We start from the raw sequence: 16,606 nt of genomic DNA, 5'->3' as shown, positions 1-16,606 counted from the left end.
AGCGATGCTGTTTCATGCCCAGTGCTCAGCTATGTCACCCAAAACTGTCCTGTTAAATATTACCAAAGTCAGTGGGAACTTTGCCCCATGATGTAAATGTGACTCAGATGGCAAACAATGGCCCTTGGAAGTCCCCAGTTCCCAGGAGATTTGCTACCCTCCAAACACATGATGATGAATCTGGTAGTTTTTCTAGTTTGATAAGGCTACATATTGTTTTCTGTTTTTGGTAACATCATATTTCAGCTGCCATTCTTCTGTATGTTGAGGTTATTGTATATTTTTCTAATTTAACATGTGACATATATGCCCGAACAAAAACAATTTCCATTCCATTCTGTGAATATACTGCAGTCCCTCCACCTCATCCTGAAATCACAAGGGAATGGGCATTTGTTTTTCTTTTCCTGTTCACTACTGTGCTGCACAGACTGCACAATGATCCACTGATCTATAAATATCCCAACACAATAGTTTATAATAAAATTAGACAGAGCCTCTTCATTTTTGTTACCAGTCTACTTTATTGCATTTTCCATTACATCCAAGTATTTGTCACGTTTCACAAAGTGCATTGACTGAACAGCAGGATTGGCAGAAGTACTTTCAGTGGTGGAGTAGTTTGCAGTCTTATGTGCGGATTATTCATGTGCTCATTGGATGTCAGTTACACATTCGGTTGAAAAAAGAATGAACAAAACACTGGGATTGAAATAAAACAATAGACTTCATTTAAAACAGAGTTATGAACCTTTGAATCTGAAATCGAGGCCACGAATTAAGTTTGCCAAGGTTACATGTTTTGACAAGGCGGCGGTCTCTTTGCATTATAAAACTAGAATATTTAAAGGTAAAACAAAACTGTTTGTGCATTTTACAAAAGATACTCATTAAAGACAAACGGACACCACTAGTCTCCTCTGCACATTTTCATTAGTCCTACAGTATGTTTCATTCTACAAGCAAAATATAAAAATTAAGTCAATATTGCAGTCAAAAAGGTAAAGGAGTGGCAAATATAGGTTAGGACTTTTCAGTTTGGACGGCGCCTGGCTGCAAGGACACAGCTGATGGTTTCCAGTGGGGGTCCAGTGCAGGATTGAGGGGCAGTCTGATGGGCTAAGGGGGTCAAGCGTCAAAGGGGTCAGGGAGAGATGAAACGGGAGGGTCCTTCAGGCTGGAAAACAAGATGAGCAGATAAAAAAAAAAAAAAAAAAATGAGGTCACACATTTGCGAGTTGCTTACAGTGGCTGATGCATTCACCACCGCCGCCACGACCACCACCGCTGCGCCTGTGCCACCCAGTGTGCCCGCTTCTCCGGAGGCACATCTGAAGCTCACTTAGCAGCTCCCTCTAACAAGGCGTGACAGGGGCTTGCAGGGGTTGGACGACAGCTAAGAGAGGAGGGAGGCGGGCAGGCATCGCCGTTCCTTTAGAGCTACGTAGCCCTGCCTAGTCCTACCAGATTTCTTGCAGTAGGTCACGGATGCCTGACATGCAGAGAGGGACTAGCAGACAGGCTTTGAAGATTAGGATTATTACCATCATTACCATCATTATCATCACTGCCACTGCCTCAGAGGAACAAAATAAAGGAACTGTGAGATGTTTTGTGACTCTCGATGATCCCCAGGCACTGTGTGTGCTCACTGGAGCTGTCTGCAGATGGAGACAGTAGTGGCAGTCTCTGGTAAATAAGCTGCTGCATTATTTTACTTCCACTGACTGAACACTTCATAGTACAGAGAGACACAAAACAAAGGTCAAATCTATACAAACACCAAGGTTAACCAGTGTTTGAATGTGAGATTTATGTGTATTTTACATAAAAAAAGACAACAACATGAACATTATTTTCTGTAATGCTGCCTGGCATTGCTGCTTTGTATATTTTACATAGATAAAGTAGGCAGAGTAATTGTGTTCTATTATATAGCGGATTCTAAATGGATATCGGGGTCGAAGAGGTACACAAAAGCAGAGCACTTACCACAGCACAGGTTTATCTTTTTAATTAATCTGGTTACATAAATGCCAGACGTAAAAGCAACACAAAAAGAGACTGACTCATGCCATTATGTTTGCTACCAACCCACATAATGTTTTACTGCCATCCAGTGGTGAAGCAAAAGCAGTGAAGCCAGTTAATGAGGAGGAAAAAATGGAGTGTTTTACCTGTGTTGGTAGTAAGTCAACATCATCAGCATCTCCTGGCATTAACTACTCAGCCTCTTCTCCCTGATAAAAAGAAAATAATAACCATATATTGAAAAATCCATAGAAGCAATGAACAGATAAGATATTTAAGAGTTTATTAAATGTGCTAACCCTTGTTTTTAAAGATAAATTCTGAGTTCCTAATATGATTCTGAAGGTTAAGGGGTGTTCCTTATTGTTACTATTATTATTATTATTTTCAGCACATTCATTGTACTGGAAAGCACCCTATTCTTTTTGACTGTATGGAAAAAAGATTACAGCGGGATGTGCTTATGTTGTAATTTAACAAAAGCTGATGAAGACTCTTCTGCCAAAGCCAACAGATTTCCTTGCCAAAAATAGCCGTCTTGTTTCTTGTTAGTCTATGCCTTGTTGCTCTCCCATCAACACCACTAATTCCAAATAAAACCGTGTATTACTCAGATGTGATTTTACTGCTACTTATTCTTCTCAACAAGAACAAAGCAGGCAGGAAAAAAACACAGGCAAAAGTGTAGATTGGGTTCTTTTTCACTTGACGTAATACTACCTGTGTTTCTTCCTCATCGTCTTCTTCTTCCTTTGACGATTTCAAAAAAGAAGAGAAAGAGAAAAAGGGGCGGGCTGAGAAGTCATGGTCCAAAGAACATGGAAGGTTGAGAGGATCTTAAATATTAGTGTTTGCTGTGTGGGGAAGGTTAAAAATGGAAGTCATCCAAAAGAGGAGCAGATGGTAGTAATGACAGCAGGGGTGAGAGAAATTAAGAACACTAATGCGTCTTGGATGTCTTCATATCCTCAGTTGACGTTTTCAGTGACACAGGAGTGGTGCTGTAGAAGGCGATCGCAAATGCAAACCCTTGTTTTTGGATAAAGTGTAATCATTAACTGAGAACTGCTCCTTGTTATTGCAGGTTGATGACTGAACTGCACCAGCACTGGAGGATTAAGGGAACTGACATCATTATCTGTAATTAGACGCCAAACTGTCTTGATTCCAACATGTTGTCAAACAGCTTAAGATACCAAGTACTGAACCACTATTACAACCTGATCTACACGGACTGAAAGCGAATAGTAGCGGCCTTCATTTGATGTATTGCACATGACTTTTGAGTTGTTTTTCTCCACTTTAATATTGCACAATAACGCAAAGTGCTTCCTCTCATTCATCCTCTCTGGAACTTGTCACATTCACTTTGTTTCAAAATGCTCTTGGCAAAAAAGAAACACAAGTCATGACTTCTTCAAAAAAGAAAAAAAGAAACTTTCCCACCCTATCTGTCAAGACAGGGTGTCCCCTCATGGTGCAACAAAATCAAACTGAAAACACGTCCAACTCATATGCACACAGGCAGTTTGAGACAAACCCCCCCCCCCAACAAAAAACACTCTTTCCACCTGTTCTTGGGACATCAGAACAGAAAAGCAACAATAACTCGACAGGCTTTCACAGAAAGTGACTATGACAACATCTTTGAACGCCCACTTCAACTCTGCACAACAACAAAGTAAAGTGTATTGTCTTTTTTTTAAAAAACGTTCACCAGTAAAAGTCTGAGCTGTGGTACATTCCCACACTGTGCACTGGACAGCATGAAGCATGACTGGTATGGGGAGAGACGTTGGAAATGTATCTGTACATACAATCTCAGATCATGCATAACAAAAATCCCCAAGACATCGATTTCACACCATGCAGAACATATTCTGCAATCCCAATATACCTCTTGTACTTCAGCCTCTTCTTCTTCCTATAGAACATAAAACCGAGTGATGTAAGTGATTTTCAAAGAGAAGGAAACAAAACCTACATATTGGTCCATATTTGACTGGTATTGCCACATTAAATCCACCTGAGATTTAAGTAAAGCAGTGTCACATTTATCATGCTACACACCACCAGGCATCTCCATGGAAAAGAATTTGAAAGACCATGCAGCACACAAAGAGAGAAAAACAAGGGGAGAGGAAGAGAGAGGGAGTGAAGTGAACCCTGCTAAAGTCTAAAGGGGGTAAAAACACAAAACACCACAAGACACAGGGAACTACCTCACTGCCTTGTTCATCCTCCTGTAAAAAAAAAGGTAGGACATTGACAAAAAAGACGGAAGAATCGAGAGGAGAGAAAGCAGAGCAAAGCAGTGAAGCACACTCTAAGTGATAAAACCTCAGGCAAGAAGCTGGAATGTTTCAGAAAAGCAAAAAAAAAAAAAAAAAAAACAACCTTTACACACAGTGTTCAGATCAGAAGAAAAACATTAAAGATTTGCAAATAAATGCTGATTTAGGGTCTGGTTGGGTCTAAATTGAGTGAAGTAACACTGTGTGAAAAGTTCCACCATCAGCCCTGCATCCCTATGATTTAGGTCTTGAATGTGATTGAAACAATGGGTCATTGTGTGAATGTGTTTATGAATCTGTAAGCAGGGATGCAGAGAAACCTGTGATTAAATTTAATGTGCACACACAACTAATAGTATAGTACTTCTTTTCTTATTTGTATTACCAGTCAAAGGGGCTATATGTAGTGTTTCTACTTTCAACTATTAAAATGGGACCTAAAATTATCATTAGATTGTTTAGAATATCTCTGAAGCTATGCCAAAAAACATCAATATATTGAATTGTAGAGATATGCACTTCATCTATTTAAACCCTTGAGCCCACAAATTCATGTGACCACTAGAGTAGTGAGTCACTGTCAGTCTCCCTTGGTGGGGAAAACTATTGGAATTGGGCCTTTGATCAACTCGTCAGAAAGTGATGAGATGGGATCAGAACCACTAAGAAACAACTTTCAAAGTCAAATAAAGTACTCAAAGTGATAAAAGCTAGATGCACTGTTGTTGTTTTCACCATAAGACACAGCTCTAATTGAAAAGAATAGAGTTCGATGATGAAATCCCAGCATTTTTTCTACACAGGTGAGTTTCATTGTGAGGCTTATGAAGGTATAAAGTTATTATGTGATGTTGTTATCTTTGCTAATTTTGCTGCATGATTCAGACAAAACTGTGACAGCTCTGACCTTGTTTGTTCGATTCTAAACAGATCTTTACTGCTGCTATTGACAACACAAACCATACAGAAAACAGAGGTGATTTATGGTTTTACTGTGGCAGTTTTCTGTCTAAAAACAGAGCAAAGTTAACAGAGCTATAATGTAAACTATGGGCTGAAGCAACACATTCAGATCATTAGACAAAGAATGTTTCATTCATTGGTGGATTTAGTAGTCATAAGTGTGTTCTGGTATGTGACTACCCCTGTTGTTGAGAGTTTGGAATATCAGTAATACATATAACCCCTTTAAAGTACTTTACCACACTCACTTGTGGTGATCATATCATACTGTATGTCCCCCCAAAAAAATTACAATCGGACTTTCCGCATTGATAACTTTCAAAATAATTAAACAATTTAAATGCTATATCAGCATATGAAACTATAACTTGTTACCTACATCTTGCAGAAAACCCCATTTCATTTTGTTCAATGGTCAAGGAAAAAATGTGGATCTTTGTAAAGCATGTCATGGGTTCGTTTCTTCCAAGTTTGGCACTTGGATGCTCTTGGCATCCATATGAATGAAAATATTTTGCTCACAACTGACAGAGCAACTAACAAATGAATTCAAATTCTGTGCATAATATTATATCAATGGTGTGTACTCATGTGAGGTACTGTTGTTGAAAGATCTATTGATCTCTCAATTACTATTTTGCATTTGTTCCCTAGAAAGCTAACATCTGTTGACAAGCATTTCACTTCGATTCTTACCTATTCAATTCTCAAACTGCAAATTCAGTATGGTTGGTCTGCAACTAACTCCTGCTCAGAGAGCATTCAGTGTAATTACCTCCGCCAAGTGTAACAGTGGAGGTTATGTTTTCATTGGGGTTTGTCTGTCTGTTAGCAAGATAACTCAAAAAGTTATGGACAGATTTGGATGAAACTTTCAGGAAATGTTGATACTGGCACAAGGAACAAATGATTAAATTTTGGTGGTGATGGGGGGTGGGCTGGTCCACCTTGGCAGAGGTCTGTGCCCTCCGAGTGCTTTTCTTATCTTTCTTCAATCATTCACTGTCGCACCTTACCAACATTTGCAAAACTCAGAAATCTGCTTCCTTTTTGATGTAATTCATTATTCATTTCATTAGTTGAAAATTAAAAGAAACAAGCAATCACTTTTTCAAAGGAGATATTTCTGTGCGAGAACACAATGAGCAACTTAGTATTTGTAAGGCGTGAACACAATGGACAACGCGTCTCTTTACAAAACTTGGAGGGAAGGGACTTCTGACATGCTTTACAAAGATGCTCATTTCTCTGTGACCACTGAAGCAAATCAAATGGGGATTTCTGCAAGATGTAGGTAATATGTTATAGTTTCATGCCCTGAAATTACATTTTGATTGATTCACTATTTTTAAAGCTATCATTGCAGAAAATCAGATTGTAATTTTTTGGGGGATATATGGTATATGAGCAAAGGGGGCACATACTTGAGGTTACAAGCAAAACCTCTTGATATGGCAGGTAATGTTGGCTATTATCTGGTACTTTATTCTGACTCCTTGCCATGCAACTCATTCAGATATGTGATTGGTCCCATCTTTGGTCCCTTCTAAAAGCAAGCAGAACTATACACACACTCAGGAAATGTCTAATACATCCTCAGCAGGTCTGGCTCTACTAAAAACAAGTAACCAAAAGAAGAATAATGGAGCAATGTTTGATATGCGATGGCTACAGTGACAAAAAAAAAAAGACTGAAACTGAAGAGTCAGTGGAAAAAGAAGCAAGACAAGTAAAAAAAAAATCGGGCTATGGGGAGGGTAAAAGAAATGGTCACATGGTTCTACCTCAAGCTGCCGTAGTTCTTCTTCCTCCTACAGGAGCAAACAGATACCAGGTCAACAGGCTGTATGGGAAGCAAATGAGCACCACATACATGCATGATAGAGTGTCTTCTGATGTAAAATGGAAATGAAAGGGATAGTTGAGGTTGTCAGGAAGCAGCAACACAACTGGGAAGAAATGAGGAATAGCTTGTTAGCAGAAACAGAAGGAAACAAAACAAGAATGGAGTGATAAAGAGAAAAGAGAGGAGAAAGCGGAGGTGAATTAAAGAGTAAAACAGATGAGTCGGAACAGCACATTACAAGGCAGAGAGGCCCACCCCGTCCTCCCCCTACCCAACCCATAACGGTCTTCTCCTTGCACCACCAAATCCACACACTTGTTGTAGATAGAGGCGATCACCGACGTACAGTTACCTCTGACTGCAAATCCTCTTCCTCCTGAGGGGGAGCAAACCAAAAGATGGACAAAAGGGCAAATAAGGAGTCAAGTGCCAAACAGTGCATGCAGGAGGAACAAGACTGATGTGAACACCTGCAGAATGCCTTCTGAAACTGATGCTGTTAAGTGATCGCAATCAATCAGAATGAAATGCAACCCACCTAAACAAAGATGGAGGAATTTATGATGTGTAATGAACTACAGCGTCTAATGACAATGATTATTAGAAGTATTTATTTGCATATTTTAGATTATTGTAGATTTAGGATGAGATATTTTAATCATATAAAAGAGTCAGTTTGTTTTAACAGTTCATGACATGCGTTCCCATGACACAGCTTCTTTTGTACAAAACAGCTACAGTGCAAGTTATAACATGAGATAAGACTCACAAAATCCCACGATGACATGACACTGAAGAGAAGAATGTGGGTGGTTAGTAATGTCAGAGGAGAATCATGGTCAAAGAGATGCAAATGGGACATGAGGTGACCTTGTGTGGTTAAACTACAACCTGAGTAACAGTACATACAGGTTCAACACCACTAAGTACCATGTGAAGGGATACTGTTTATTATTGGTTTGAAAAAAAAGGTTATGTGGACATTCATTGGGGATATTAATGAGGATCAGCTGTTTCTACTCACTGTTTCATTATATCATAAATCACTCTCTCTCAAAAACAATTCATCAATAAATTTAACATGTTCTGAATTTTAGAAAAGCTGCCCTTCACCTCAATGTACAAAGCAATTAATAATGTCAAATAAGCTATAATTGTAAATCTACACACTTAATGATTATGTACTTTTAAAATCTTCTCATCTTTTTGAAAATGTAACTGAGTCAAGTATAGAGTAGAAAAATCTTGGAATGTGGACCAATAAGATCGTCTTAAACTTGCTTTCCTTTGCATTGTAGAAGAATTGTTATTGAGGAATCTTTTTGTATCTTTACATTTTATTAATATTTTATAAATGCATGCTTTAACAGTTGTAGTATTCATCATTTTGGATGTTAAGTTTGGATGTATGTATCTACATATAAGGCAGGTCTGACAATGGATTTTTATTTGGGTGCTTATAACTGGTCCTTAAAAACAGGACATGGGGGCTAAAAATTCAAACCAGATGTAGACTAATGTTACGAAGCAAGTTTGGAAGCTTTGGGTCTGTTTTTTTTACAAAAGTATTTACTGAGATAAAAGAGAAACTGTTTTCCAGATAAAACACATTTTTATATTATTTTTATACAAAAATCTGCATGTAAGACTGTAAAAAGGACATGAAAATTATGTGCTACTATTTTTTTTTTTTGGAATATCTCTTTTTTCTCTCACAGGTACATTTTGGGAATCGAACTAATTATGCAAGGCAGAGTGTTTCACAAAAATGACCGCTGTTGCAAAATCACTCATGATTTACACGTGTTTAAATGGGCAGGTTCTGTATGTAATGCCAGTAGACACAATGGGTTACACGCAAAACCTGGAATGAGACTACCGATTCATGAAAAACCTGCATGTCTGGATTAGAAAAACCACTAGGATCGACAAATGTAACACAGTGTCTTTATTTAAAGCAGTATATAAGACCATTTCAAGCCATGTTTTCCATCTTCAATGCACTGACACCTAGGTAGTTTTTCCTGTCCCAATTTGGGTCCTATTTTGGCCCCAATATTTGACTAAAAATTCATGAATTTTGGGATGGCTCAGAGCAAGAGTATAATTTTTTTGCATTTATCTGAGGTCATCATGAGGTTCATCCTGGGGGAAAATACTATATATCTAAATTTCTCTTATATTATTGGGTCTAAAAAAGCTGGCAATGTGCCAGGTACCAAAATGAAACCAGTTTCATAGAAGCACCCATTTATTTAATTAATAATGCCCTTACCGATTGTTTTACTCCAATATATTGCCTTATTATTGTCTTTTAGAGTGGGCTCCATTAGAACATTGACTGCATTATGTTGCTGGGACCAACTGTTTTTACTGATCTGTGAATATCCAGTTTTATTCATCATGTACCTGCCACCTGGAACACTGTGCAAAAAAGTTTAAGTTTGCTTCATTTTTAACCTTATTGCAAATTAGACTTTTAAACCCACCATATTTCACTTCCAGTTTGCCTTGTTTTAGCTGATTCATTCGCCTTATATTTTAATTGCTTCAATTATTCTTAATGGCTTTTAGTGTTTTATTATTTTAGTCAATTCCCTTCTATCGTTTTTATCGCTATAGTTAAGCCAAGACTCTGGCTGCGATTCCTTCAATTATTCTTACGGTTTTATTGTTTACCAAATTGCTTTTTTATTCGTTTTATCACCACTGTTTGTCTAAGTGTTGCTTGTTTATATTACTTCGACTTCAGAAAGAGATAAAGTAAAAGTTGAGTAAATGTTGAATTTTGGTAATTACTGAGGATCATTTATAGTTATGCATATTATAAACCAACAATAACTGCTTATAGAAGGACATGGTTAGTTCATGAACATTCATTTATGCATTTATAGTTCACGTGCATTCACATCAAATTAATAATAAAGGAATGGTGTGTTTTTTTGGTATCAATGCTTGATTAACATAAAAACATACACGGTCCCTTCTTACCCTGTCCTCATCAGCTTCTTCCTGTTTAAAAAAAGAAAAGCAAAGCTGAAATTAAATTGTTCTACATTTTTACAACAGCTGAATTTGTCTATAAAGCATTGTTCCAGTTGTCCTTCTCATTTGTTTGGAACCGAATTGAACTTGATAAACTTACCTGTTCTTCCTCATCTGCATGGGCCTGCTAAGAGAAAACATATGATATTATGAGAGAATGCAGATTGTGCTCATGTAAAATAGAGGAAAAACAATAAAAACACACAGAGCAGAGTGTTTATGGGATCCTACTGACAAACCTCAACAGGATGGTTAATAGTAAACTGTGCAATGTGTGCTGGACAAGGAAGGACAACATCTACGTCAAATGGAAGAAAATAACAAAAAAAAAAAAAAAGAGAGCACTGCAACCCATAATATGTTAAGGAAATGCAATGGTGCAGAGGTTAAATGTCCAGTGGTGCTGATGGGACAGTTTGAACTGGTGGAGAGGAATGTTGCAGGTGGTGTATTAGTAAAAAAAAAAAAAAAAAACAGAATCCAGAGTGAAACTTGTGGAGGAGATGCAGTACGAGAGTGACAGGAGGCAAACCCTTAATACTGAAGGAAGGGATGAGAGTGGAGGAAGAAGGTGGAAAGGACAGATGCTGAAGGGAATAAACATTCCAGGAATGACGGGAAGATACAGGACAGGAAAAGAAAAACCATTCAGATCATTCAACAAAGGGAAGAGGAGGCAGAACGATGGGAGGAAAGCACAGCACAGGATTCTAGTAGTTAGGTGGCAATTACTGTGTCTTCTGTGACCTCGTCTGTTTCTTCCACTGCCTCCTCCGCTGCGTCTCCTGCTGTTTCTCCTTCCAAGGCATCATCTTCTGCAGTTTCTCCTTCTGCTACCTCCTCCTCCTCGCCACCCTCACCTTCCTCCTCCTCCTCCTCCTCAGCTGCCTGCTCCTCCTCTCCGTGTGCATCCCCATTACGCTCCTCCACAGGAACCTCCTTATTGTGAGGTGAAAACAACAACGGGTAAAGCGCAGAAAACAAACAACCTGAAAGAAAGAAATATATTAACCACACAGTGGCTGAGAAACTGCCTCAAACAGCCTCAGGATGGTGCAGAAAGTTTCATAAAGGAAAGACAGGCATTCATTAATGTTGGGGAAAAAAGTGAAGGGAAGAAGAAACAGCAGTAATTTAAAGTATAGAATGAAGTGTCAGTAAAATGTTGGAATGATGCAACGATGCAAAGTAAAACTAGCAGCGCTTTGCATTTTTTCAGCTATGACAGAATCCTATAATGCAGTATGTATAATATATACAACAAGTGAGGCTCATATACTGATCTGATTTTACATAAATTTCTGGTTTAAGAACTTGGACGTAATTCCACTGTAGTAATTACGAAATAATCCACAAAATATGGTAATGTCTTAAGCTTCAGTGTATCTAATCTGCACTGTGATGACATTGTACAAAGCAAGGAAAGGAGTTAGAGAAAGGAAAAATGTAGAGTTACTGGAAAGTCACTGGAATCAAGAAATATGCAGAGATGATGCAACAAATACTATGATAATAACAAATACCACAAATGTCCATAATTCACAAAGCAAACCAAACCATAGAGAGTTATTTTAAAACAGTAACTGAATTCAATATCATCAAACATTCTTCATAATCGAGTTCAGTTATGCAAAGATATAGTTTCATGGTTTTTGTTATTGTGAAATAAAACACCATGCGATATAATGATTAGTGAATGTGATGACTGGGACATTTATCTATAGGAAATTAAGATAAGAGGTGACAACTAGAAATAAAGGAAGGAAGAGAGAATAGTTGAAAGAAAGGAAAAAAGTCATTCACTGTGAAGGAAAACAAAGCATGAAGGAAAAGCAACAGTAAGAAGGCATTACTATTGAATCATCAAGGTTTTCCTCTCCGTTAGTTTCCTCAGCATGGGTCCCGTTTTCCAAAATGTGGGCCTTGTCAGCTAGCTCTGCTTCCTGTGTCAAGGAGATTGCATAAGGTTTAACGCAGGTTTATCATACAGCCTCAAAAGTTAACCTTAACTGTGGATCACCAGGCAGTATCTGTGGTAAAAGCTGTATTTCCTCCAAAATTAAATCATTTTCTTAAAATCCAAGCCAGAATTACATCCATTTAAACATAATTGAACCTGAAAATTAAAAACAGACTTGTAAACTGCAAATCAAGAAGTACAGGACGACTAGTGGATGTAACTGAATCAGGTCTATTTACACCATTCTGCATGACCCTGTTGAGATTTTAACCATGGGACAAACACAATTAATTTGATGTACTGCAGAAAATCCTGATGAGAACTTGGACTGAGAATGGAAATATATTAGGCCAGGGGTTCCCAAAGTGGGGTATGCATACCCTAAGGGGTACTTGGAAGAAGCCCAGGGGGTTCTTGAAATTTTTTTGGAAAAATACATTAAATAAGTCATCATGTACTGAATACAAAATAAATGAGAATTAATGCTGAAATATAAAACACTATAAATACATTTATATAAAAGTTTGATTGTCAGTCATCTTGTTTAAGCTTTGGTAACATTTTAAAAACATTTCTATTTTATGTTATTCAAAATGAGATTATCTGAGTAGCCAAGTAATAACATTTTGTTAATGGAAGGTTCGTTTATTAGTTAATGACCAATTTATTTATTTTTCTTATCAATGAGAGAGGGCACTTTTCAGACTATATTTTGCACCCAAAATTTACTTTAAAAACATTTTCTATTTTTTTATATTACAGTTAAATATATGTTGTTTGTTTATAAAGTTTTGAAAATATAAACAGACACCTTTGGCATAGGAAAAAATTTTGCCTGATTTTTTTCATTCAGAAAAGCAAGAGTTGGGGTATATGGCTAAAAAAGTATATTTCAGGGGGCACTCCACTGTAAAAAGTTTGAGAACCACTGTATTAGGCTATTCATTACAGATAAATACTAAGTGGAAGATAATGGATTAAACAGAGCATTCTGGATTCATTTATTTAGCACTACTTAAATTATTGTTTACACCAACAAAAGTAAAAAAAAAAGTATTAACCTTTGACCCAGGTGGAGGAGGGAGTCCCAAGAAGGCATACACGGAGTTGTCTTCCTTGGCATCAAAAAATGTGTCATAGTCCTAAAAGAAAATAAGAAAAAACAGTTTTATACTTATGTCAGTGGCATATTCCTGTATTTTTTCTTTAGGTAGGAAGTGCAGTGTTTTATTGAGTACAGTAGCAAAGGTGGGTTTCACTTCACCACTAAAAAACATTATAAAGTGTTAGATTTAGGTGAATTTTCTCATCCAACCAGAAGTACTAGATGGTGAACTGTGGAGAACAAACCCACTCATGGCCCACCACTGTGGAATGAGTTTGGCTCTTCAACAAAATGTGTAGTGGCTGTGAATATGTTTGTGTGAATTCACCCCACAGTAGCTCTCTTCGTTGAAGATCTGAGGGGGCAGGGGGATGCCATTGGCGGGCTTCTTCTCCTGTGGGACGTTCTGCCTCATCCACATGCGGTTCTCCTCGTTGCAGGCGATGTCCAGCTGAGCGTACTCCACCTTAAGAGCCTCCAAGAAGCCCACCACATCCTGCTGCTTCTTCTTGATCTGCAAATAGAAAAAAATTAAGAAGACATTGGTGACATTACGGTGTTTCCTTCTGTGTGCACTATTTAAATGGGTCCAAAACTGGCAGATGATGTTGCACCTTAACCCCCTAAAACCCAGCTATGGGTTTTCTGTCTACATTTGTGGACAAGAGTTTCACAACTTTATACAAAAAAAAGAAAAGATAACTGTCCACCACAAAGGACATTCTGTAAAAATTTTAAAAACTGCATCTGAAAAAACTATTGCATCATGATGTTTCCAATATAGGCACGTATTTAATAAAAAACAAAAAAAACTTGTACTTTGCTGACATTTCCTGGGTCTTAGGAGGTTAAAACAAATAAGTACATAAATCAGAGATGTCAAACATGCAGCCCGGGAGCCAAAACCGGCCCGCCAAAGGGTCTAATCCGACCCGCGGAATGAAATAGTAAAATGCAAAAATTACACTACAGATATTAATAATTTAGGATGTTTAAATAAAGGTCAGTTTGATCTAAAGTGAATACTATCATAATAAACTATATATAATGAAAACCACAAATTTTCCTTTGTTTTTGTGTAGAAAAACGTAAAATTACACAAAAATGTTTACATTTACAGACTAGTCTTTTACAAAAAATGTGAATAACCTGAACCAATGTGAACAACCTGAAATGTCTTAAGAAAATTAAGTGTAATTGTTCCAATATTCTGCCTGTTAATAAATGTTTTGTGTATTTGTAGATCCACTGTAAGCTGTAATGAACGTGAAAATGAGAAGCTGAGGCCAAATAATGGCATACATGGAACTTAGACATACAAATTTTGGAATTGATATTATTTATATATTATTATTTTAATGATCTGGCCCACTTCAGGTCATATTGGGCTGTATGTGGCCCCTGAACTGACATGAGTTTGACACCCCTGTTATAAATGAAGACAACGGACTCAAAATGTAATTATGGGAATCTGGATCAATCCCATCATGGACTTGGTGAAAGATTCAAAACATGCAAAACTAATGATAGGACTCAGCTTCAGCTCCTTCTTGCTGTGACACAACTGAGCCACCATGACACCTCTAAGCCAGTTGACTCTGCTTATTTAGCCCTGCCAAAAGTAGATCAAGAAGATGAAGTGACTTCCCCTCCTTATCTGCACACTTCAAGTCTACACAGTGGTTCTGAGGTCCAACATCTCATCACACATACTGTCACAGAAGTGTGTTTCTGGAATCTGGATAAACACTGGCCATAAAGTTTTATCGGGGTTCGTGACATTAAAAAAAAACAAAAAAAAACAAAAACCAACAACTTTGGGAGACCCCTATTCCAAAAAGATCCAGAATAACGACAGAATCATAACACTTGATGGCCATGTAAACTAAACAAAGCCCAAATAGATCCAAAGAAGACAGATGAGCAGAACTAAAAGTCAAGTGACATTAATTCCGACGTGTTTGACGCTGTTGAGTCTCTGTGGATAAAAGGCCAGATCTGCACTCAGGAAAGTAAACTTTACAAAGAAACAAAGGCTTACCGCAGTGGATCCCGACGAAGAGGCGAGGAAGACTTTAATAACCATTTTGTTACAATATATTTCGTAAACTATGCAACAAGTGGGTTCTTAAAGGAGCAGGCTGCCTCTGCTATTATTAGAGCGCAACCAGGACTGAGATCACACACATGCATGCACAAACACACACACTCTGCCACACACACACACACACACACACGTCTATTTTAGTCTCGGGGCTCCATTAGTGCAGGATTGGTGGGTTGGCCCCTCGTGGCGCACCACCACACGGACTGATTGGCAACTTCAGCTGTCTGTCGGCGACAGCGACAGAGAAGTTGGTTTCCAGCTCCGTGCTGAGTTCATATATGGACAGAAATAGCACTGACCAGTACTATAGGCTGCAAGTCTGTGGTTTCCCTAGTCTGGAACCAGGCCTGTCACTGGTTTTCAAACAGGCCTCTAATAATGACAGATTAGGCTGAAATTATGCACAGTAGTCTGTCTGACATTCTTGCCATGCTATCATTTCTTGAGAAATGAATTAGTTTTTTTGTTTTTCCCTCAAATTTAACGTTTTGATCAAAGCTACAAATTAACATTTTTGGCTAAAAAGGTGCAAATATAAAAATAAATAATATAAAATGGTGGATACTGACAATCAAATCAGAAAATAACACAAACATTGCTTTAATATAGGTCTATTGAACAACACACCAGTGTTGTACATATTGTTTTGGACTAAAAGAGCAAGCCCCCCACCCCCCACCACACACACGCGCGCGCGCGCACACACACACACACACACACACATACGCATACACACAAACAGTTTTTAGTTTTTGTTTTGTCCTATTTTTGTTTTGTTTCTGTATTGTTCGGCTTTGTTTCATTTTGTTTTCATTTTCTCTGTGTGTAAACTTGTTGGTATGAACCTATCTGATGTGATACTTCAGTCTGTTGTCTTTTGAGTATTTACAATCCAAGTCTTATGACTGTATGTTGAATGTCCATGTGTCCAATAAATAATAAGTAAAAAAAATAAAAATAAATAATAATAATAATAATAATAATATATATGTGTGTGTGTGTGTGTGTGTGTGTGTGTGTGTGTCTATTTATATGGAATTTATTCATTAACAATATATTAATTAAAATAATAGCCTAATATAATAATTAATATTATCATTATATTATTGTTGTTGTTATTTTATTTAACCATAATGATTATAATTATTATCTTAAAAAAAAATAAAATTAATTTAAAAAATAATTAATTAATAATAATGATAATAATAATAATAATAATTTATAGCTTTGATTCACACGTTAAATTTGAGGAGAA

The 16,606-nt window shown here is 37.4% G+C and overlaps 1 protein-coding gene across 48 annotated transcripts; it reads right to left on the bottom strand.

Moving 5' to 3' along the window:
- Nucleotides 1-500: 500 nt before the first annotated feature.
- Nucleotides 501-15,448, bottom strand: sh3bgr (SH3 domain binding glutamate-rich protein). Of its 48 annotated transcripts, none has more exons than XM_030152127.1 (13): nucleotides 15,286-15,448; nucleotides 13,573-13,758; nucleotides 13,201-13,281; nucleotides 12,033-12,122; nucleotides 10,912-11,118; nucleotides 10,280-10,303; nucleotides 10,126-10,146; nucleotides 7,487-7,510; nucleotides 7,073-7,099; nucleotides 3,929-3,955; nucleotides 2,752-2,781; nucleotides 2,178-2,240; nucleotides 501-1,177 (listed from the first exon to the last, which is right to left on the bottom strand). In XM_030152127.1, exons 1-12 carry the CDS (start codon nucleotides 15,328-15,330, stop codon nucleotides 2,223-2,225), a joined length of 780 nt encoding a protein of 259 aa, XP_030007987.1. In that variant the 5' UTR covers nucleotides 15,331-15,448; the 3' UTR covers nucleotides 501-1,177; nucleotides 2,178-2,222. The 48 variants fall into 48 exon arrangements, with proteins under 48 accessions (XP_030007987.1, XP_030007986.1, XP_030007988.1 ...); XM_030152126.1 differs by having other exon boundaries at nucleotides 10,280-10,306; nucleotides 15,286-15,447; XM_030152128.1 differs by having other exon boundaries at nucleotides 10,280-10,306; nucleotides 10,927-11,118; nucleotides 15,286-15,447.
- Between the last annotated feature and the right edge of the window lie 1,158 nt (nucleotides 15,449-16,606).

The sequence above is a fragment of the Sphaeramia orbicularis genome, chromosome 13 (assembly GCF_902148855.1).
Source record: "Sphaeramia orbicularis chromosome 13, fSphaOr1.1, whole genome shotgun sequence".
NCBI lineage: Eukaryota > Metazoa > Chordata > Actinopteri > Kurtiformes > Apogonidae > Sphaeramia > Sphaeramia orbicularis.
This window is presented reverse-complemented; position numbering and strand designations above follow the sequence as displayed.

What these genes read in the sequence shown, in the direction of transcription:
- sh3bgr (XM_030152126.1), bottom strand. Translation starts at nt 15,330, where the DNA reads ATGGTTATTAAAGTCTTCCTCGCCTCTTCGTCGGGATCCACTGCG. An exon ending in ATGCAGATGAGGAAGAACAG is followed by an intron (nt 10,147 to 10,279) that starts GTAAGTTTATCA and finishes TTTTTTAAACAG; the next exon opens with GAAGAAGCTGATGAGGACAG. An exon ending in AAGAACTACGGCAGCTTGAG is followed by an intron (nt 3,956 to 7,072) that starts GTAGAACCATGT and finishes TATGTTCTATAG; the next exon opens with GAAGAAGAAGAGGCTGAAGT.